Here is a 24,216-nt window from a genome sequence, read left to right as displayed (position 1 = left end):
ATGGTGCGCCTGGGGAAACAACAGCCTCCTCTCCCCCGCCTCTCCCCGGCGCGGGCGGTCTGCTCGCCTTTGATTGCGAGGCGAGGGCATCCTGCCCCCGCCGCTCCCCCCTCCCGGGATGGTTACATACAAAGGCTGCTTTCCAGGAACTTTCCAGGAACCGCATCATGTGACAGGACCCGCTCCGGCGCCTCCGCCGCGATCGCGGCCAGCCGGGGCCGACGCACCGAGCCGCCGCCCCTGTCACGCCGGGGCAGCGGTCGCCGAACGCTGCCCCGCGGCCCCCCCGCCTCCTTCTCCTCCGCCCGCGGAGCCGCGGGCGACGCGCAGGTCAGTGCCCGGGGCTGCGGAGGGACCGGGCCGGCGGGGCCGTGCGGGCCGCCCCGCGGGGCACGGCGGGACCCCTGAGGGAACGGGGCGAGCGCGGGAGCGCGGCCGCCCGTGCCGGGCCGGAGGGGCGAGGGGCGCCCGGCTCGCCCGGCGCCAGCGGCCGCGGGCACCTGAGCGCGGCGGCGGGGCCCGCCCGCAGGGCCGGGAGCGCGTCAGGGGCCGGTGCCAGGAGCTCTCTGCCAGGGACTTGCGGCGGCCGAAGCTCCTGGGACACCCCACCCTGGTCTCCACCCCCCTTCACCCTCCGGCTCTAAATACCTCGTTGCTACAAACAGCCATTGCCCGCCGATGCGCGCGCCGATTTCCTCCCCCTCCCCCCCACCTTTTTTTTTAATTATTATTATTTTTTTTTAATAACCATGAAGCTGTTTTTCAGCATAAAGATGGTTGATTGCGCCGTGGGTGCTGCTCAGTAACCAGCCACCTCTCGCCGCTGCCCAGGCGGCCCCGAGCCGACTTTAGAAAGAGACATACACACAGTGAAAAAAGAAAAAAAAAAGAAAAAAAAAAAAAAAAGAGGAAAGAAAAGAGGGGAAACAAAGCAAAAGTGGCCGTAATAGTCTCACCCCAGCCCTTGGCTGCAGGTCAGGGCTCCCTACAAATTGCACGGGGATATCTGGGAGGGAGAATTGACGCAAGAAGGAATAAGTCTTTTTAAAGATTTCAGGAAAGAATCCCAAACCTTTAAAATAATAAAAGACAGTATCTTTTAAAATCGGGGCGAGAGGGGGGAGGGAGCCTTTGTTATCAGAGGGGTAAATGAATATGTATTAGGCTGGACTGTGGCTGAGGGGAGAGCCGACCACGTAAAGGTATGAGAAAGGAGGGGTAACCAGCTCCCCTGCACAGAGAAAACTCCCAGACTGAGACGCTGCCTTGGGTCGCACTCTCCAGCAACGTCTGAAATGCAACGTTTCTTAAAAAGAAAAAAAAAAAAAAAATAATAAGACGACTGAGGAAGGATTACAAGTCCTGACGGATTTTGTAACAGCTATTGCTTACAATTCTTAAGCATCAGAGGATAAGAGAATTAAGAGTTATCTTAAAAATTAAGTTCTGTTTAGTGATTAAGTAAATTCATGGAGAAAAAAAAATCTATTTTGTTAAGTGAAATATTGGCCAATATGATTTCATCTGTTTGTAATACCAGGGTGCTTTTGAATTTAACTTATTCGGTTTATGAAAAAAAGGTGGTTTTAATCACTGGCAGCAGCACAGATTTAAAATGAGGTTTGAGGAATAAACACGGGCTTTCTTAAGCATTCTCAGAAATGGTTTAAAACAATTTAGGTCTTGAAGGTCATTCTTGTTCCTGTTTTTGTCTGTGAAGTTCAGATAGCCTCAGATCTAGCCTCCAGTAACGGTTGTGGAATTCCCACTAATTTTTTTTTCATTGGATTGATGTGAACAGGGGAGAGAATGGGTTTGTACCCCTAGAAATTGAGTTGACAGTTCAGCTAGCTATGACATGAGATCTTGCAAAAAACCTCCATTACTACTGCAGAATGGCACTGACTTCACTATGTTCAGAAGAGCAATTAAAAATTAATACAGATCTATTTTTATTACTAAAATAATTCTATATATGTAGGCACACAGCTTTTGATCAAAAAGTATGTATGTTCTGATATCATAGTGTTCAAATTAGGGCTATTTCTTTGAAGTTCACTAATCTTGAAGAAAAGGAATACGTCTTGTCTAGCTGAAAAGCTGCTTTTTTACAGCTTTGCTGTAGTTCTCTTTTCCTATGTTATTTTATTAATGAGATTTTTATGTGGATAGTATCTCAAGACTTCCTTTGCTTCTGCTGTTTATTCGTCACTTGAAGTCATAATAATTTGTTTCTAAAACCACAGCTGGCTGCTATAAAGGCAGAGGGGAGGAAGACCACGATTTATGTGAATGAGAAACAAAAATAGAAGAATGTAATAAATGTTTGTTACTTAAAACTTCAGCTATTGTTGTGAAAAAGGTAGTATAAGTATTAAATAGGCAGTATATCAGTAGGATATTTCCTAAACAGAGTTCTGTGGATTTTTTTTTTCAGGATAACCTAATGTCTCTTAAAAATAGTACTAAATATCTGATAAACTTACAAGAATAATGAAATTCAAACTTAAAAACTGCAAATCTATCTTTAAAAGACAATACTGGCACCTCATAGGAGTTCTCTGGTTTACAGTTACCTTTATTCTCTGGCTTGAGACATCTGAAAGTGCTATAGGCTCCGTGTATTTTACTGTTTCTTCCAACAATATTAGTTGCTCTTTTTCTCCTCTGTCTGTATGAGGCTTCCACACAGTCACAGGAGAGAAAAGAAATAGTTGTAAGGGTAAGAAAAGGTGACTAAATGAAATTACTTTTGGGACTATGGGCCATATGTAGTGCATGAAACTACTTAAAGCTACTTTTTAGGTTTTTGGCACTGGGATATTTAATACAGGTTTGGTCTGCCTGAAGAATTTTACTTTATAAAAATGAGAATGGAGTAGGAGAAAGATATGAAATCGAGAAAGAGAAAAGAAGGAGCAGTTTTCCAAAACAGGTTTTTTTAATCTGCCATGTAACAAACAGTAATGCTTCTAAACAGTCACTAATACAAAAACTATATACAAGTGAGGATTTAAAAATGTTATGTACAATTCAAACCAAATCTTTTATTTATTTTTAATCTGTGTGTTTTGAGGTAGCAGTTATAGAAGAAATATTGCTGTACATATATAAATATGAAAGCTTCTGAGCCAGTTTTAGAGGCATATCATCCAACTGGAGATGAAAGGCACCAGTTGGTGCCTATTTTTGAGGCATCTATTGATAGATGAAAGACACATATTTTTCACCTATATAGGTGCTTAATTTTGAGGCACCTAAATAGATGAAAGGCACCTATTTTTTTTCCAGATTCTGCTATTCATGAATGTTGGTTCTGACTGTATATCATACATATAGTATATATTTTTAATCAAGTAGTGAAAATATGAACATTAAGGGTTCTTGAAAATCACAAACAGAATATATTGTTTCTGATGCATTCAAATGCATATGCTCAGGACAGGGAAGGATGAGTGAATTTATTTTTTATTTTTCCTTTAGGCAAAAAATCCCTTTCATGAACAAGGAAGGAGGCAACAATGTTTTTACAGTCCTGAGAAGTGCCTGTTACTAGAAATGATTTTCACTTTGTTCCTGAAAAGTATGCCAAGTTTACTGGTGAGCTGGTACGCTGATTTATTTATATAATATGCAAGTGGGGGAGGGGGGGTAATGTGTTTTTGACTCAGCTGATTTTGCTAAATTTGCTCTGATTCACTGAAAAGATTTAATTATTTATTAAGACAGATTTACCTACCTACCTGGAAGAATACAAGGGCCTTTCCTTGCTCTCTTCATCCTTAACTTCCCAAAGATGCAGCACAGAATATCTATTATCCATGGCATACCATTTGGCCAGTTGAAATACCTCTCAGTTAAAAGGACAGCTATTGCTTATCACATAGGTTTACTTACTGAACATATTTTGACAACTGTTTACCTTAACTAGTCTAAATAACAGTGTACAGCTGCCATGGTTTCTCTGTCCTGGGATTGCAGTCTGGTTCTTGAGCAGAGAAATATGAATATTGAGCCTTTAGCTCCAGCAAATTGGAATGAGTTAATTGTAACTCCACAGCACAAAAAAAGGTCTGCAATGTGAACTCTTTGAGGATTTCTCACTTATCAGTTAGGAGAAAGATTTGCTTATTTCACAAAGAGTTCTTAAAATATTATAAATAAAACATAGAGAAAACAAATATTTCAGTGTATGGGATCACCCTGCTCTTTCCAGCTGCTTGAGGAACAGAATGTTTTGATGAAATAGGTTAAGATTTATACCAAACAGTTTTACTCTTTACTAGCTGCCACCTTATTTCCTGCCATTTTTATCTATTCACATGTGAATGCTTTGCTTTTCTTAATATACGTTTAGTAAAGAAGAATAATAAAATAATTCAGTGAATAATTTCTATAAATCAGGGGTGCTCTAAAAGGAAACCAGCACCTGGGATTTAAAAACATCAAAAGATGGCACCAAGAGAGTAATGCTTTGAAATAACATCCAGATTCTTTTCTCTCAGAGACAGTTGATAAAAAGAAGGATCATTCCCTTTGGTTTAGTAGATAGGCAGACAGATAATCACTGTCAAGCATGAAACTGACCATAAAAAGATGGCATTTAAGTCCATTTCTCATCTCATCCTGTGCTATCTACTATCTAAAAGTAAAGGCCTAACCTGCATTGAGTAAGAGGTTACCTAGCCACTTGGGATCTTCAATGAAAATAATTAAATGTAGTGCTTGCTTAGTTTCTACAATTTACTATTTACAATTTAAGGTAAAACTGAAATAACATAAAAATACTTTGATAGGCATGTAAAGGAAAAGTAGGACGTGGTGACACAGGGTACTAAGTATAAAAAAACAATGATAATTTACACAGCAGTTTTTACTTTATGCTATGTTAGGCTTCTTTATAAACAGCAGAATTCTGGTCTGTCACTGTGTTATTTTGTGAATTACCGAGTTTCACTCTGACTAAAATTAGCCAAATATTGTTGAAAGCAATAATAATAACTTGTAAATATACATGCTTTGGTAGCATTTTCTTTCTATTCATGCTTCTTTCTTATGAAAAAGGTAGAAAAAAAGACTGCTGGAAAGGACCATTTTTGATACAGTCTTCAAACAACTACTAGGAGAATATTTGATATGGATTTTAATATTCAGATTATAGCATAAAATGCTGTGACTGTAATATGTTTTTTGGCTGAGAAAGAGCTTATAGGTATATATATGCACTACACCTAAACACACACATGTTCAGAACCACGCTCCTTGAAGTTTTGGATTTTTAGAGAAACATACATACTTGGGTTTGGTTTTTTTTTTTTAATCCTAGAGATAGCACAGCTGAAAGCACTGTGAAATCTTGCATTCTTTTCCTAGATGCTGCCAGAAAAAACAAGCCTTTTATGCTTGAGGAGGCTTGAGATGTTTTTCTGCCAGTTGCGAGTCCTGTGCCTCAAAGTAAGAGAGCAAGTAATGTCTGTGAAAAAAGTTTTCCTGACAGGCAGCATGAAGGCAGCTCTCCTATGCTTTGCCAATCCATAAGTAATAAAGTTCCTTTGTTGGCAGAAATTCAATTTTGAAACTTAATAAGTAAAACTAAAACAGGTGATGCAGTGCCTATCTCTAAAGGGGTGATTTTTGAGTGAAAAGTAAAGTGAAGTAGAAACTGGGTTATGTGTCTCTGAATAAACGGCCTCCCATCAGAAAAAGATTAATTTTAAATCACTGTTCTAGTTCTTACATTAAGGATAGTTTAATTCACCCAGAGCTATTTGGCCTTGAGGATGAATTCCTACAATTAAGTGTTTATGATTGAAAGTGCTGCCATGGAGAGCAGACAGATGAATATCATTTTAGGAGTACTGTGAATCATTAAATGAGTTGTAGAACCTTTTTTTGGGCATAAGCCACTTCTAAATTTCAGGCTAAGGCTATAATAGACTTCAGCATAAGGCCTGATGTGTTGCTGTACCTAGGAGTTTGAATAACAGGATAATCAACATTTACTAATGTATTTATATAACCTTAAACTTCTTACAGTTAATTGAAAATATGTTGCCTGTTGTATGTGAATATGCTGCTGGGTTCAAATACATTTTTCAGATTAGTGCATTGAGTGTTAGTGTCAGGTAATGAACTTAACCTGCCTCTGACGTGTTGGCTTCTTTTGGCTCAAGATAGGCATGGCTGCTTTCCCTGCTTCAGTATAGAGGCTGGATGTGGAATGTCATACAAACCTGGACAGATGACAAGAAAACAGTGCTAGCTGCCAACTACCGTCTCTCTGTTTGTCAGGATTAGTGCTTGCTTTTTGTCAGGATGACTCAACACATCGTCCTGTATCTGACTGGCATATTAGGACGTAACCTGAAATACTGGCCAGACAAGCTGGCAGTTTTAAGGATCAGGAGGGGAAACAGACATAGGGCCACTCTTTCTGGTTAAGGAAAGAGCATTGGTCCGCATCTCACCTTTTCTTGGCACAGCCTGTCCATTTCCAGAATCGCTTGCTCCTCCTGTAGGCAGTCTTTCCGGGTGTGTGGAAATTAAAGCTCAAACAGTAGTGGACAAAATTGGACAGGCTGCTTGAAGCATTATCTCTCCCTGTACTGTACCCAAAACCATCCTGTGGCTCTGACAGAGCTCTGCCTGCAGCAGGGAAGAGAAATTAACTCATGCATCTCCTCCTTAAGAACTTCAGCTTTCAGACTGGTGTTCTAAGAACAACCCCAGTTTCAGTGGGGCTTCAAGACTGCCATCAATCAGGAGCAGCCTCGTGAGCTGTTTGGTCATGAGGTGGCAATTCTGTCCTGAGGTGGGGTGAATGGCTTGGGGGGAGAGTAATAACTCCTTCAGCCATCTGATTTTAAACTCTTACCATATGTGACTTGAAGTCCTTAGATGCCCTCTACTGCCATATACCAGAATTAACAGATGGCTCTGTGTAACCAAATTCAGATTTGCTTAAGTTTGTTATTCTCTCTGTCCTTATAAATGAACAGAGAAAGGGAAATAATATCCATAATTATTAGAAAACATGCAAAGCATTTTATAATGTGTGAGTTTGGGCTAGACGTATTTTCTGACTTTCAGTGCCATTGCCCTACATTTCAAAATTTAGCACTAATTGTAGTAGTCTCTTCAGAGCTCATTTCTCTGATAATTTATCCCTCTGTGAATAAATGTGATCTGGAAAGATGCCTGGGGCACAGCAGAATTTTTCCCCAGCATTTCATGCCACATGATGCTAGACAGAAGGAAGCTGCAAAACCTGCTGCTGTAGCTCAGCCTTTGTTCTGGTGAGGAAGGAAAGGATGCATTTAGCCATCAGACATATCTTTTGCGTAAAACAGAGCAGCAGGTGAGAGTGTACCTAAAAGGGAACAAGAATGAAACATCTCTCCTGTCTTTGCCAGGTTTTGTGTGCTGGCAGGCACAAAGCAATCCTAAAGTCAAACAAAACTAATCTTGGAGGAAATCACTCCCCAGGCTCTTAAGAACCAAGTGGTTCTGTAGTGCTTGAGCTGTAGCTGTGTTTGGTATGTCAACTCCTTTTCCTTCTATAAGGAAAAGCCAGCAAAACAATCCCACCTTTAATTTCCTGTCCCAGGTTCCTATCGCTGATTTGAATGAGTGGGTTTGGGCCAAATTAGCAGCCACATTTTGTGTACATTTTTAAACATGCCTTACTTTTCCTAAGGAGAGAAATTATTTCTTTCTACTCTAGGTGTTTACTGGTGATGTTACAAATAGAAGCAGGACTGGCAGGAGGGAGCATGAGCTTTACAGTGGAGCATGTGACAGCAGGGACCTGCTCCAGGTAAATGGAGGACATGCAGCAGGGCCTCTGCCAGGCCAGTAAAAAGCTTGAGTTCATGAAGGGTGCAAATTTCACACTGTGCTTTCTTTTCCTTCCAGCATCAGTCCTCTACTTTCAGGCACACTGGTCTAGAATGTGCTGCTTACATTTCTCAGGAGCTTTTACAATTTTTTCAGAACATAATCTCTAACATAAGTCCATAGCAAAATCTTATTGTCAATGGGGGCTTTGTTCTGTGTCGGAACTCAAAATGTCCCTCAGACATTTTTAGAGGTTCCAGGCCTTGGTCAGAAGCATTTTAGACCCTGGCAAGCAGCTGAAAACAGCTGTGATTTTGAGTTTGAACCATGGAATGAATTACCAACTTTGAAGGTGGAACAAGCAGTCACAGAGGGTTAGATGGTATAGTAAAAGTAGTCACAAATTAGAGGGTAAAATTTTTTAGTATTGTACAGGGGGGTTTTAACACCTGTACAGGGGGGGTTTACTTTGTACAGGGGGGTCAGGAGTTCTAAGATGGAGGAAAGTGGACCTGATCCTGTTTTTCCTCCTTCTTCTTCCTTACCTCCATGTTCTTGGTGATGTTGGCATTTTTCTATTGGTTTAGGCTAGGGACACACTATTCAACGTAGATGATAGATATTGGCACATTATTGTAAATATAGTACACGTAATTTCTGGTATATAATGTTTGTACCATCCCACTTAGGGGCAGAGCCCCGCACACTGCCCTGCAGGACAGACCTGCGGCAGGGCAGCAGAACATGTTATAGATAAGCAAAAATAAACAACCTTGAAACCAGCACAGACGAACTATGGCTTCTTCTTTGGCAACGGGGCAGAAAGACAGAGACTTTCTACAATCTCGGAATCACCAATACCCACAGATTCCGACAGTTCTGGGAGGCTATTTTTGAAAATGCCAGGTTATCAGCTAGCCATTGCATAAAAGGCTGAAACAGGAATTTGTTCATATGCCTTTGCTTCAGCATATTTATTCCTTCAACTTCTCCCCCTACTTTCTCCAAGAAACACATAGAGCTCTTCAAGTCCTTCTGGCAGGTGGGCTATATAATGTTATGGTGGCAAACCTGGAAAGCTTTACCAGTTCATACCACCCAATAATGTGGTTCATTGCATGTATTTTTATTAGATCCAAATTTCCCAGTTTCTTTAAGGGCATTTCAATTTTTCAGTGGCTTTTTTTCTTCCCCTACCCATCAGGGAGTGAAATCATGAGTCCAAAGAATGTAAATAACAGCTGTTTCTACTCAATTTGCATTCATATGCTTAGTACTTAAAAATAGCTTATTTCTAGAGGCTTTCACAATCTATTCAAAATTTCTTCTTAGTCAGAGGTACTTGTGAGATGTTATTGAAATCCCTTTGGACTGGCTGATCAAAACAGCATTTGAAATTCTTCAAATGACTGATCAGTTCTGTAGCTTCTGAGCTACACTTCAGCAATTGACTGAAGTGTATCTTTTAATCTCCTTGGACATTTTAAGATCAGTTCCTTGGGCTGCTCTACCTGCTCTAAGGGGGCAAAATATGCCAGATGAGGAGATGAATGGTTAAAAAAAAATCTATGCTAAACTGGTAGTGTATTTCTAGCAAAATTAATTTATTATACAAGTGCAGCTGAACAGGGAAAAAAAACCAAACAAAAGCAACACCTGGCAAGGTATTTAAAGGGGACAGCTTATTTGCCAGTGTTACAGATCTTTGAATAAACAAAACCCTTATGCCCTGGGAAGAACTGAAAAACAGCCCTTTGGTTTTGAGACTACTGTTTTCTTTTGTTGACGTTTCATGAACCCTAAATAGGATACACATTTGTATTCATTAATGCCTAAAGGAAGATTTTAAGAATTATGTCCAATTACTGAAGGGTTTTTTCCTCCAAAAAACTTTGGAAGCATTTCACCTCATTATTTTGACAAGTGTCTCAACTTGAACCATTTCTTCAGATTTCTTTGATCCTCTGAAGACTGAAAATTACAGAACAATAACATTTAGTGACCTTTGGTATGGTTCATTTATTCTAACATTGACTGTGTAAGAAGATGCTTGCTCCTAAATGCAGATTTTGTCTGATATTACAGAAATGCACTTTCTTTTCTGCGTATTTGTTTATTCAGAAGAAAAATCCTTTTATTTTTACAGGAGTCTCAACTGGGGCATCCCTGAATGGGAGATGCTGGACTGGTGACTGATATTGTTTAGAAAAAACTATATGTGTGAGTATGTATAAGCCTGTACCAGACTCATTTAGACTTGGTACTCTGAGCAGACGAAGCTAATCTAAGATCAGGTAATCTCTAAAAATGCTGGGAGTTCATACTACCTGATTTCAGAGAGCAACTTTGTATTTCTTAATTAAAAAGAATGTCACTGATGTCAAGAAGGACTTATACTGGGAACATAAGAGGAATATATATGGCTTATATTCATACTAGGTCCCTTCAGAGCAGACTCGCATACTCAGCCCACAGTGCTCCTTGGACTCCTTCTGGTACCCCTCTAGAGCCAACATGCAATTCTGATTTTTATGTGTTATCTTCCAGTTTGAAGTTTGTGAAATGGTGTGAACCTGACCGCAGCCTGTGAGAAGGGTGCTTTTCCAGCATCAGCCAGGTACGTGTTGCACGTTCTGGGATGCGGTAAGCTGAGGGCGCAGCCAGCTTGGCTGGTTTAGAGCATGTCCTGTGAAGCCAAGCAAGATGTGACCTTGGGAGTGCTGCTTGGTGCTGTCCCTGCAGCAGTGGGAAGCCATTGCTTTCAGGAGGGCTTGTGGAGGTGTGGGAGCAGCAGCAGGGGCCGGAGCTTTGCTCCCAGACTGCCACAGTAACAACGTGCCCGGAGGGATCCTGAACATCTCTGCTGCCGACGCCACCTCGGTGTGGTGAAGCCCAGGGTCCTGGTTTCACCTGCCAGAGTTACACAGGTATTTTCACTGTAGAATAAATGCAGCACTGGTAAAGAAACACAAGGCTTTTCCTGCATGATTTCCACAAAGTCGTAAGTTACAATCTTGGTCGTATTGAAACAAAACACTCACCCAGTTCTAACAATTCAAGCTTTTGTCTCTGGACTGGACAGGGCCTGGCTAGGCACTGTGAAGGTACTAACCACTGCTGCTCTTCTCTTCACAGCTCATGGTGTCACCTTTCAGCCTTACCAGTGGCCTCTCTGGGTTCACTTCAGATCTTTCTCAAACAAATATGGCCATATAAAGCCAGTGAATTGTAAACCCATGCAGCCAAAACTACAGCATGTTTCTTTCAGTATTTTAATACAAATATATGCTCTAGAAAGGCAATTTCTCTGCCATTTTTCTGACCTCCACTTATGATGAATTTTCCATGAATTTTATTTGCTCTGTGCTTCTACTCTGTATAGGAAATCCCTTTTTCTTAATCTAGTTCTAAATTTTGTGGAACTTGCTACCACTCTGTTACTCCATCACTAAGACCAGGGTTTTACCTGTAGGAAAAATGGCATGGGGGAAAGGGAATTCTGTAAACATCTATTATTGAAAAATTACAAATGAACCTATACTGAAACTATCAGTTTTAAAAATTACAAAATAAATTTTAAAAAGGATATGAAGCCTTATGTTACTTATAACAACCAAACAAATGTTAACTAATTAAGGGTCAAGGAGATCTTATTCCTAGCATTTGTTTATTATTCAAGTTTGTGTAATAATTCAAGTTTGTTAGTGCAATAATTTTTCACTGTTCTTTTAATTTTTCTCTGTAACTTTCATGGTCAAAATTTTATTAGTTTTAGCAGAAGAGGTGCTAAAAAACAGTTCTTTCAGAATTTTTTTTATCATCTCACATTTTGCTGGTAGGGGGATCCTTTTGCTGAGTAATTAAACTTTGGTAGCAGTCAAAACTGGTACTATTTAAAAGGTAAACTGCCTCTGACCTGACACTGTTTTTCATCTTGACAATTAGTAAAGCTGAATATAAGCACAACTTTTTTCTGTATTTATGTTTGATAAAGTTGGCAAAGCTTCTTAGTTCTATTGGCTGTGCCAACATCTTGTGTTGTCTCTACACAACGAGAAACTTTGTGATACATACACCTACATCATGACCTTTAATAAAGTGGCATGCAGGATCATAAACTCTACTCCTCCAGAAGCCATAAGATGCAAAATTGCTGACCAAACATGCTATTAGTTCATGCAGCTTCCACATACCTCCCACTGTCTGATCTGCAGTGTTCCAACAGCTGTAGTTATACACAGTAGAACTAACATTTTGTATCAATTGTATTTAAAGTTCCAGATAATTCCATGCCCAGTAAATCATAATTTATTATGTTTGTTTTTGTAGAAGCACCTAAAGGTAACAGTTGAACTATTAGCCTCATTTTATAAGAGGTGCCAGAAAGATATATAAATTTCTTACGTATCTTATTTCTCCAAACAGCTTATTATTTTTAGCATTGCAGGATTGATTAAATACAAGGTGAGATTAAAATCTTATACACAGCATACATTTACAAATTAAATGTGTGTGAATTACTGTATATAGAAAATTAAGAGCTCCTATATACACACTACATACTATTGAAGGCTAACAGAAACACCAAAAATGGTTTTATCTGAATTTTAACATTATTTTGCATAGTTGCGCTCCTAAATTTAAAAAAATAGTAATAAAAAAAGAGAAAGGCCCCTACATATATTAGAAAATCTCATCTTCATCTTTCCTTCACAGAAACGGAAAACACATTTCCAGAGAACAATTTTGTGAACAATAAAATGTTAAAATAAGATCAACTGCCTTGTGCTGACTGACCATAAGGGGGGGCCTGTGAAGATTAATTCAGGTTTAAATGCCTAATTAGTATATGTCTCAATCTTGGAGATAATCCCAAATTTTATTTATCATATGTACACAATTTGTTCCTTTATACTGGTGACTAGTGGGTTTGCTCTAGATCAATTTTGTTATATTGTAGCATTAAAATAAAATACACATAATCTATTAGGGATGAGGAATGCAGCCTACATCTATTTTATGTCTCCATTTTATAACTTTGTATTGGCTTTGAGGATGGAATGAGCATGTGAGAAGTTACAGCAGAGAAGCTGCTAAAATTCACAGACTGGAGAAACTGCGAAATGCAGTGCTGGCTTTAACAAGCAGTTGGTACTGTGACTTATAATGACCTGCCACAATGATTTATTGTGGTACAGCAGAATTTGGACATGACAGATGAAGTTCAGCCCTATTATAACAGCAGCAAGAGAGAAGTTTCCTATAGAACTTAAAAGCTGGAGGGATGGGGAGGGAGGGAAAGACGGGTGGGCAGATGGGCAGGCAGGTAACTGCTGCCTTGAAGGCAATCATGGGGAAGTGAAAAGTCATGACACTGGCCACATGGGTCACATTACTGCCCCACTGTCGGCTGTTTATTTCCCCAGACTGGCATGGTGGAGCTTTTTTTTGGTCTCTCAGACACCCTACAAATGTTAAAGCAAACAGGCAAAAAACCTTTGACGCTTTAAACGCAGGCCCTTCGGGAGGTCCTTTTGCCGCAGTACTCCGGGTGCCGCTGAGGGAGCAGCCCACGGCCGCCTCCCGGGCTAAAGCTGCGCGCAGGGCCCGGCCCGGCCCGCTCCGGCCCTGGGCGCTGCTGCCTCCCGGCGGTGCCGCACGGCCTGCACAGCAGCCGCACACCGAGGGGAAAACCGGCGTACGAGCGTCCGTTTTGTTTTCATCTGGGGTAATTACAGGAGAGGAAAGAATTCTTTTCACTAAGGCACCAAGATTATTTGAACTGCGATTTACATGGTCCGAATTCCTGTTCGGGAGCACTGGAACAGGCTGCCAAAGGTTGTGGTTTTCTCCTCTGTAGACATTCCAAATGTACCTGGCTGTGTTCTGTCACCTGCTGCAGGTGACCTTGCTGTAACACTAGTGTTGGACAACATGGATGTCCGGAGGCCCCTTTCAAACCTAACAATTCTGCGATTCTGTGAATTAAATACAGTATTTTTGATATGTGACTGAAGCAGAGTTTTCTAATGCCATGCAGGGCAAGCAAGGCCTGAGGAGACTTCTAGTGAGACATTTAAAAACCAAAAATCCCTCAGTAAGACGTACCCAACTGTCTACGATCCACAGCAACAAGCCTCAGATGCTCTGGAGCTCTATAGCTACTAGATACAAAACAAATGGCTAACTGCCCAAACTTGGATACAAAGTGCCAGAACAGACTTAACATTGCGAATTTTACGCAACTTTAAAGTTTTCAATTACAAAGAACAAGGGCACCAGAAAACAGAAATCCCAAACTAACTTTCAATTTTTTTTTTTTTTTTGCATAGAAGTGGAACATTAATCAAGTGAATGAGTACTGAATTCCCAGTTTTCAAGTGAAGAGAAGCAAAGACAGTTGTTTGAGACCTAGAAAACCAAAAAAGAGAGCTTCAGATTACTGTCAGAGTAGTATTTTAATTGTGCCATGCCTCAAGTAACCCAGGAAAAAGATTTAGTAAAAGAAAACACAGTAAGACTGAAAGCAGCATCCCAATGCAGGGAAAGAGTTTAAAACATCAATGTTACAAATTAGTAAGAAAAGGGCACAGGGTACATGTAGTGAACATGTGTTTTAGACAGTTTCCAGCCACTGGTCAGAAGAGGAAGTACTTTAAAGATAGCAGCCAAGCACATAATAGATCTTTAGCTCTCAAAATGCCTGAAAAGCATCCAAAAATGTTTGGGAAACATTGTGAAAGCCACTATTTCTACAGTGATTGTGGATGTTTGACAGGCAAGAACAGCCAAATGGCATAACAGAAGGTTATGACTATAAAAATTTCTCTGTAAAGCAAAATTTCTTAGCAGCATTAGGCAGCAGTAAGCAAAAATATGGGAAAAAGAATGGGGGAAAATAATTTTAAGTTAGTCCAAGGATATCTCTTCTTACACTGAAGTCAACTGGTGATAAATTAGGTCTCAGCCTTCCAAAAATAAAAGGGACTCAATTTTATGCATTGGAACGTAAAACACTGCATGAGATGTAAGCCCACTTAGACACCAGAGTCCTCACCAGGCACCACAAACTGATGAAAATACCAAAAATTGTTGCACTACGAATTGCTACAGTCTATTTAAAAAGTTATATTCCAGGCAGAAAAAGCCACTATTATGTTAATGCAATTGAACTTACAGAGTTAAGCAGCCATCCTTCACAGAGACCCCACAGACAACAGCAGACTTATTATGTGAGCAACACACCATTAATAAGCAGCCAAAATCACTTGGCTCATGTTGGCTTGAGCATGGACTCTGATATCTTATAAGCAAAACAGAGTCAAGGAGCAAAACTATTTCATGCTCTGCCATGATAAACCATTATCGGCTAGCAAGAGTCCAGCATTTGGAGTTAAAAATGCACTGGCACTAGTTTTCTGTAAAAATTTTCACAAGTATTTAAAGACAGCCTTTTTACACACATTCAACATTGCTTTTTTCATAAATAAAGGATGTTCAAGGGAATAAAGGTTATTCAGTAGTATCTTTAGAAACTAACAGTTTCTCAACATGTCAACTAAGAAGATGAGTGGTACTCCACTTCCAATAAAATCTGCAGAAAACACGCTGGCAAAATGACACTAGTCTAACAGAAGAAACAAACCCCTTCCTAGATTATCCAAATTGCTTTGGAAGGGAAATACAATAAAAATATATGATGGACATGAGATAATTATTTTCTGATTATTTAGAAAGCTCTACTAAGAAGGCTTTATGAAGTCACTGGCATCTCTGCAGCAGCATAATGTTCCAAGGTAGGCCTTTCTATTAGAGGGCTGATGCCTAAAACTGTAGACTGAACAAAGGTTTTTTCTCCTTTTCCTGAAGGAAAAAAATGCTACATGACATAGAATATTACAAGAGGAAGAACATTTAAGCACTACAAAATGCTAAAGCAATGAAGTAGAATCAGACCACACTCTTACTGTGATACAGCTCTTCCAATTCAGGTATGAACACAGCATCCTCACTGAATGGTAGTTGGAGTGGGATTAAACAAACAACCCCCCCCACCCCCCGCCCATGAACCACAAATGCACACGGAAGTTCTCATATCTCAGAATGCTGGATGATTTAGAAGAGTAAGTTACTGTGTCTTGGATGCTAAAAATTAACCAAGTTGGCCAGTTTTCCATACACAACAGGCTTAAAAATACAATCACTTGGCTGATGTAGAATTAAATATGGAACCAGGTATCTCACAAGTGTAACAGAAGAAGAAAAACGATTTGTTTTCACAAATACCTTATATAATATTTTTCATAAATACTATTTCATTAATACTTCAATATTCAAGCTCACCTTACTAGATTCCTAAAAGAAAAAAAAAATACTATCCCACTCAAAACCACCAAACCTAACATGTCCATTTCTAGACTTCCCACTTTGACACAAGACTTGTGTGGATTCACTTGATCAGTGATAAGCCTGTGACCTCTTGAAATTAATCAGAGCACTCCATCTCTATTACATCCTGATCTAGGACTAGTCCATTTGCTGACCAGGAATGCACAACTGCCTTCACTGACTCCATGTTTTGTCAGTGCTGTTTTGTTACTTCTAGTAGAAAATAACAGTCAAATCAACTTAAGCATGTTCTGTTACAGCCAAACATGTCACCTTCTGTAACTTTTATTTCCAATCAAAATTACAGCAAAGTCCGGGTGAACAAGAAGTTATATTTGTTATCGGTCTTTAGGAGGATTAGGATTCTTGCGTCTTCTATGATACCTAAAAGAAAAAAGAAACATTGCAGTGAGTGCAAGCTGTGGACAGCCTTTATTTTTGTGGTATTTCTACCCCCAGTGAGTGATCTGAGGTTACACAAGGAAGTGATACACAAGCACAATCAATCACCACTCATTAGATGTCATCTCTGTTGTTTGTGGAGTTACATAATGCTACTCATTTCTATTGCTATATCTGCTACAAGCACGCAATAATCCAATCAGTTCTACAGCTGAATAGGCACAAAGGCTGCTGTTTATTCTTAATCCTTTGTGTGAAGTTAATTTTATTACATGGTCAGCCTTGCCTTTGGCTAAAATGATTGCTATAGAACAAAGATGTTCAAAGGAGCTGTGCCAGACTTTATGTTAAATAGTGTGATATTTTGCAGCAAAACTAAAAACCAAATTCTTCTTAACAAATAATGATCCATACTTTCCTCATAATTATGCATGCTAAACAAGGCAGATCCTGTCTGATCTTCATCAAAGTGACATCTGCCCTTTAGTCATAAAAGTTCTATCTTTCCATTTCTTAAATCTACTCCCAAAGCACATTAATTAAAACGTTTTCTGTGGACAACAACAACAACAACAAATTTCCTCTATTATGTCTCCATAGCTATAAAATTAGCAGATCTTGAAAGATGGCATAACATGGAGTGGAAGGGTGTAACACAAACCAGAATGCTGCTTGTTTACATTAGTACACTTGAATGTCCAGAGTTCCTCTTTAAGCTCAGTCATGTATATGTGCACCTCTCCTCCTCCATTTCTGAATTTAAGGCACACCAAAGAGCATTTTTCACCATTCCATATGAAAAACTTCTACTACTCTTAAGTCTGAGAATCATCCCATTGAGGTTGCTAAGCAATAGGCAATGCATGTTTCCAAGCTGTATTTGGTTATGTCCACTGAGGGTATTTTACATACTAGATTCTGCTATGGAACTTAGTAAATGACTCAAAGCAGTAGCTAACTGGATGTATGAGAAATTTCTACACTGTCACATATTTTACAGAAAAAAGTGGTAAAGTCTATCAAAGGAGCAGTGTTAAAAAAAACCTCTCATTAAATATAGTCTTCCATTCACCCAACACTGCATGGAAAATTTTATGTAGCAGCCCAAATGCTAGAGGTAACTTGTCTGACATGACTTATCCTAGGTTGAAGCTGGTCATTAAATTATTCCTATATTTCCCTTTACTTCCAAAAGGAACAAACAAATCGAAAAGAAAATACTTACTGTCCCACAGGATACCAGCGATGTTTTGTTGTGTAAAACATTTTGCTGAGCTCTTCAATTGTAGGACCTCTACTGTTCTTTAGTTCCTTTTCATTCAATCTAGATTTTAAAACTTGCTCAAGGTTTTCTTCTTTATTATTCACTGGATCTGGCCGTGGTATGGGCTAGCAAAACAGTAATGTATATGTATGTCCTGTTTCTCCTTGTTTTATTTAATTGAGAAAGTAAAAAAGCCAAGCTACATAAGAGTAATCTGTAATGCTATTTAATAGCTGAAACCAAAAAAATACAGAAAAATACCTGCAATTGCACTGGCTGTTTACTGTCCCCACCTTCCCACTCTGAATGAAACCATACCACTGTGGAGCAGATGTCTAGACACATCTGTTTACCCTAGATTCTACAGCTGATGACCCTACCCCTAAAATCAGCATTCCTGTAGTCATTATTACAGATCTCGATCTTACAATTCACTAGCTGAATCCTCAGCTTCAGTTCTACTAACACAGAAGTACACCATTCCCAGTCAGAATTTTAGCAACCATCATAATTGCTAAAAATCTTTTAGAGGATATTGACCTTTGAGAAGATTGTCAATTCCTAATTTTTTATGCAACAGGTAAGACCAAGTTGTTTGCTTTCAGTTGGAAACATAACTACTACCACTACAAATATTTTCCCTTGTTTTAGCCTTTTACCTGTTTTTTTCTTGAGATATGTGCAACTGACAGATTTAAAAATACTGCTATGTAATTTGCAGGCTAAAATGGTTTAGGTTACAATGGAGAATTTTCACATTGGGTATTTCAGCAACACAACTGCCAGCTGCAGTATTTTACTAGCACATGAGAACTGGAAATTCAAACAAAAATTGTACACTAGAAAAATTTATCCAGGGGTTAAACCACAACAATAGATTTATTTTCATCAATGTAAAAAACACATTGAAAGTACCATTGATAGATAAAAATCAATATTTAAAGTTCTTTGTGGCTTTTATGAACTCAATGCTGAATGGAACTTAAAAGTTTGAGTTGAAAACAGTAGCAGCAGTATTTTTGGGTATTCTCTTAGGCAGTAGGACACGTGAGCCATAATCTGCATTCCAATTATCCTCTCTGAGTAGTACCTGTGTAGACAGACACTATTTTCTCTGTAGTGCACAAGTGTTTTAGTGTCTTTTTTATTCTACTAGAGCTTCTGTGTGATGTGATACCTAAGCTTTTCTCACTCTGCAACCTTCCCTGAATTCAACTAAGAGTAAATTCCTTCCTTGTGGCAGCAGCTACATTCATGAGTCATTACTTCACATATGTGCTGATCACGTACTAAAAAGTATTTCAAATTGAAAAAGATGCTCTAAAGACTCAAGCCTATGAATTACTAAATACCTTCACAATAGTAAGAAATATAAATCTGCACACTTGGACATACTTTTGTATGCTCATATGGAATCTCAAGCGAAGGGTGGTAGCAGACAATTGTCTTCAAATCGGATGTCACTGCAAGTTCCACTTTGCTATAAAAATAAAACAACCTCATAACTTTCAGAAGTACTGAACAACTGAGCAGCCCAAGTCCCAAATGCAGGTTTTGACCCTGCATTTATGAATCCTTAATCTTCTATAAAATAAGGGTCCTAAATATTTGATCCTAACCTCCAATTTTTTATTTCCTCAGACATCTTCCTTTTTTGATGGAGAGGAAAAAGGGCTAAAAAAATTATTAAAACAGCTGGAAATATAAGTTGGAAAAAAATCTTAAAACACTTAAATAGTGGCATATAAAACTCTAAACAGATGGGGATAATGATCTCTAGGACAGCATAGCTTTATAAAATGTATGGCATCTGTAATGAAATAACAGGAAACAAAACTCTATTTGGGGTTCCAAATTTTCTATTACATAAAAAGTGCTGAACAAGAAGTCCTACTGAGAGTTTCATTGTAAGAATATAACTTTTCTCACCCTCCTTCCCCTTCCCATGACTTACTTAGCTTCCTAAAACTGTGGATGAATGAATTCAGTGTTTCTCACTACATTTGTATCATCTTTTCCCATTTCTACACAAGTTTTCCATGCAGCAGCACAAAAATACCTGGACCTTGTCTTAACAACAAGCATCAATGGAAATGACTAAGCTAATTTTGCTCTTCCACAAACAAAACTGCAGGGGTACTGGGGGTCATCAACATGTTTAAAACAATTCCTGCTGGCCTTTCATTACATTGAAACATTAAGTTCACAATCATTACTATCAGAGACAGCACTTCAGCTGAAATTATTACCTATATCCAATATTGGCAATAGATGTGTTTGATACTATTATATGGCGACTTCAGAACAGAGAGAGAGAGTAGCCCTGGAATAAATATTACATGAAAAGGCCACACATCAAAGCATGTTTACATACCAATTGTAGTCTTCAGGGAGAATTGAGTATGTAGATTTATGGGAAGCATGATACACAGCTCCATCTGCAATAAAAACCCAAGTAAAGAACTCTGATGTAGAAACAAGCAGAGCTGTACCCAATTAAGAATGTTTACACTTTCAATTCTCATTCTGTTTCAAATCTTAATCAGGGATTATAATCATATCCAGTTTTAGATTAACATAACCCAAATACTGTCTAAATAGAAGTTCATTTTAGTACACAGCTTTCTAACAGTGCAATCAAAAAAACCACAGTAGGCAGGCAGCTATGACCTATACTTACCTTTCTAGTTGTATTGTTTTCCTGAGTAAAATCACTATATGAACAAAATACCTATAGAATTCACTATTAGGAAATACCCTTTATATATGTAAAGAACCTCATGACTTAGAGGGAAGGTCATAATTTCATTCATAGCAATATTTATTATAAAGATAAAAAGGAGGGGCTCTGACTGGGTATGTAGAGAAATGTTTTCCTCATGAGGACAGCCAGCTAGGGGGATTGAGACTCAGGCAGGTTTGTGAGTTCTCTGTCCTTGGAGATTTCAGCCTGATGTGACTGCAGAGCTGCCCTGCTTTGAGCCACAGCTTGGATCACAGACCACTCAAAGTCCCTTTGCCATTGTTTGATTCCCATTTTTTTAATAGAATGAAATAATTTAAGTTGGAAATGACATTTAAGATCACAGAGTCCAAACACAAGCTTAATATAAAGTGTTCAATAGCCCCTCGCACAGGAATCATCCTGTAAGCATTGCCTTCCACAACAACGCAGGTATGTGGGTCTGGGACCTGCCTGGAGTTGAGTTCCACTGAGAACCTCCTTCCTTTATTGCTGGAACCTGACACAAGTCCACATGGAAGTTTCTGTGTCCAGTAAAGTTTTTTCAACAACTACACTTTTAGAACAGAATTATGATCACAAGCCTTCACATGTTCTGAGCTTTCTGTTAAGTCATAAAAAGATTTCAACTTGATCTGACATTATTTTTTTAGACCATCTTTTAGTCCAAAAAGGAATATTCTTCATGGCTGCTCCTAGCACAGGGAGAGTGCATTCATTGTGTAAAGACTGAAGGCTGAAAAAACTGAGAAGAAACTTTTGTGTAGCTACTGTCCTCTCAGAAATATTTTAGACATAAACTCTTAAATTCAGAATTACTGTTAGCACTTCCACTCTTCAGTTCTTCTAATGAAATTATTCTTACTTACTAAGAAGTTGATTTCTGGTAAACTGCAACTAGTTTGTATTCTTCCTTGCCCACTTACCTCTAAAATGTAACATGTCTATTCTATTTTCTCCATTACTGTCTTTTCTACCACCTTTACTATCTTCCCAATGTCTTTCTATTGACATCTAGAACAGACAAAAATCTAGCAATAGTACTGTCTGTTTTTACTTGTTCTCTTTTTATGTTAAGTAATGAGATTTTACTATAGCCTTTTCTAAGTCTGAAAAAATAAATTTAAATCTTCAATTATAATCAGTGGTAAGAGGGTAGTATTTACAAGCTAATCAATAAATTTGGGGAGCATACAATTGGGACCATTAAGGTTTTAAAAGCACAAAAAAAAAGAAAAAACAAATAAAGATATCTTTTAGATTACTGTTAGAATAGAGCACAGACTAACAGACTTGATTCTGTTCAAATAGAAAAATCATTTCCATGTTTCCATTACTTTAAACAGTACAAGAAAGAGGTTCTCAAGGAAGAAATTTTAATATAGGACTTGACAATTTCATCACCACTTACTCTGCAGTGGGACCTGCTTATAGGTTGCTGCTGAACGCATCCAAAGGAGGCTGGACCATGCAGTTCTAAGTGACATTGCCATGGTGACAGCAGAGGAAACCAGTCCTGGACAAGGTGGAACTCAAAGAACTTTTTCTCTGCAGAACAGCTTCTGAAAGAAACCAGTTTCGTAACTACTCATGATACAAAAGACTTAAACAAACATTTCTTGAATATCTTAAGAAAAAAACATTGTGCAACATAATCCTTCTTTGTCAACTGCTTAGAAGTCCTTATCACTTAAGATAATGGTACCTGTCTCCTTAACACTCAAAAGTAGCACAAGACTTCATTTACTGAGAAGGAGTCTTTGAAGGTTCAACTTGAAAAAAAATATTCCATGCCTGTGCCTTCTCACAGGCTTTTCTACTGGTACTCACCCACCTAAAATTTGCATCTTTCCTTCTGCACACCCCATAATATTACTCATGAAATAGTCTTTTCTTGTTAATAATGTAAATATCATCACCCAGTACAAAAATAGAAACACTTATAGACTGCACTTGATGTAGTTAAAAAGCTCTCTAAATGCAGTTATCAGTTTCATCCATCTCAGAATACACCTGAAAACTCAGAAACACCATTTAGAATACCTTAAATGTTACCCAGAATTTCACAGAAGCAAAAAGACAGCTTATGTTTTCTCTGTCTACTGAAAAAAAAATTGCTTTAAATAGAAACTTAAAATGAAACCTAGAAAAATGTAACTGGAAACATTTTAAGGACATACACATTAAAAAAAAAAAAAAAAAAAAAAAAAAAAAAGAAACAAGGATCTTTTAAAAGTACTCCATATTTTGGGCTTCAAAACATCACCAGAAATGTGCATTATCCAATTACAACATATAATAATTCAGCATTCTTTTTATCTGTGCCAATGCTGCTGAAGTTAGGGGAACACCAACACCTACAGAGCTGCTTATAACTTGCCCTCAGAAGCTCATTAACAAAAAGGGTGCGTGGAACGCGGCGAATCTCGGTCCAAGGACAGGGGTCAGGCACCTGACAGGGGTCAGCCCGTTCCCACCCCACTGCGAGGACCGCTCCGGTTTAAATGGGAACAGTCCCATCCCTGAGACAGCGCCCGGGAAACTCCAACGCCTGTGCCAGCAAGACGCGGGAACATCAAACCTGCGGCTTAGAACTGAAGAAGATACTGAGCACTACAAAGAAAGTCACTAATTGCCAAAGCAAGCAGAGGAGTACCCGCTGTAAAAGCCCTGAGTGTGCCGCACAGGGTTCAGCGCAGTCTCTCCGGCCTCGCCCGCCGCCCCCCGCGTCAGCCCCGCCGGCGGAAGCGGCGGCGCGCGCCCGTTCCGGCTCCGGCGGCGGCGCGCCCGCGGCACGCCGGGACTCGTAGTGCGGCGGCTCGGGGCACCCGCACCGCCTCCCCTGCGCCCTCCGCGCTGCTCCGGCCACGGGCCTGAGGCGTTCCGTGGTCATATGGATGGAGGAAGGGCCGGTCCGGGGGAGCAAGCGGACACACAAACACAGATTCACGGATTCAGGTTGGAAAAGACCTCTGAGATCATCCAGTCCAATCTTTGACCCATCTACACCTTGACACCTAGGCCATGGCAGTAAGTGCCACGTATGGTCATTTCCTGAACACCTCCTGGGATGGTCGCTCTACCATCTCCCTGTGGAACCTGTTCCAATGTTTAACAGTTGTTCTTGGGGGAAATTTCTCATGATGTCCAACCTTGAGGCCACTTCCTCTTGTGCTGTTGTCCGCAAGAACACAGATTCATTACCTGGTGTGCAACAAGCTAATAACTGGCCACTGTGGACAACACTGTTACAGGTTTATTACAACCTCTTTTCAGGTAGTTGTAGAGAATGAAGAGGCTTCCCTGAGCCTCCTCCAGGCTAAACACCCCCAGCTCCCTCAGCCACTCCTCTTGGTCAAACTCTGACTGCTCACTCTGGTGGGCCCGTGCTGGGGGAGTTTTGGGAGCTCAAACCCACACAGGAGGCACTGAGGCTACCTCGGCATTGGCAGCAGCTGTTCAGCTGAGGGAGAGGGCACAACACCCCAGCAACAAGCAGCAGTGCACCTGCTGGTCCTGGGAATGTGCCAACATGCCATAGACTTATATTAGCTGCAAAATAACCCCCTCTAATCCCATAATT

General features: G+C 39.6%; 2 protein-coding genes across 24 annotated transcripts; one reads left to right on the top strand and one right to left on the bottom strand.

Moving 5' to 3' along the window:
* Positions 1-12,840, top strand: LOC116807730 (uncharacterized). Of its 23 annotated transcripts, XR_012053481.1 has the most exons (7): positions 1-330; positions 3,484-3,608; positions 7,724-7,816; positions 9,983-10,056; positions 10,384-10,453; positions 12,262-12,300; positions 12,553-12,840. XR_012053481.1 is itself a non-coding variant. In XM_041713473.2 (5 exons), the coding sequence occupies exons 1-4, from the start codon at positions 1-3 to the stop codon at positions 10,405-10,407; spliced, it is 564 nt and encodes a 187-aa protein (XP_041569407.1). In that variant the 3' UTR covers positions 10,408-10,453; positions 12,262-12,840. The 23 variants fall into 23 exon arrangements, 15 of the variants coding, with proteins under 15 accessions (XP_041569407.1, XP_041569406.1, XP_041569402.1 ...); XR_012053483.1 differs by lacking the exon at positions 9,983-10,056 and having other exon boundaries at positions 3,484-3,600; XR_005978921.2 differs by having other exon boundaries at positions 3,484-3,600; positions 10,972-12,840.
* A 3,637-nt stretch (positions 12,841-16,477) lies between these two features.
* On the bottom strand, positions 16,478-23,376 carry MRPL42 (mitochondrial ribosomal protein L42). The gene is given in 6 exon segments (NM_001245385.2): positions 16,478-16,608; positions 17,852-18,015; positions 19,286-19,370; positions 20,265-20,328; positions 22,045-22,195; positions 23,290-23,376. Coding segments are annotated over 5 exon segments (441 nt in total). The 5' UTR covers positions 22,127-22,195; positions 23,290-23,376; the 3' UTR covers positions 16,478-16,562.
* Between the last annotated feature and the right edge of the window lie 840 nt (positions 23,377-24,216).

Source organism: Taeniopygia guttata, chromosome 1A, assembly GCF_048771995.1.
Source record: "Taeniopygia guttata chromosome 1A, bTaeGut7.mat, whole genome shotgun sequence".
In the NCBI taxonomy this organism is placed as follows: domain Eukaryota; kingdom Metazoa; phylum Chordata; class Aves; order Passeriformes; family Estrildidae; genus Taeniopygia; species Taeniopygia guttata.
The sequence above is the reverse complement of the archived record's forward strand: the minus strand, read 5'-3'. Positions and strand labels throughout refer to the sequence as shown.

Bases quoted from the DNA above. Each gene is read 5' to 3' on its own strand.
- LOC116807730 (XM_041713465.2), top strand. From the start codon at position 1: ATGGTGCGCCTGGGGAAACAACAGCCTCCTCTCCCCCGCCTCTCCCCG. The intron at 3,609-7,723 runs GTACGCTGATTT...TTTCTACTCTAG, and splicing joins CCAAGTTTACTGGTGAGCTG to GTGTTTACTGGTGATGTTAC. The intron at 7,817-9,982 runs GTAAATGGAGGA...TTATTTTTACAG, and splicing joins ACAGCAGGGACCTGCTCCAG to GAGTCTCAACTGGGGCATCC.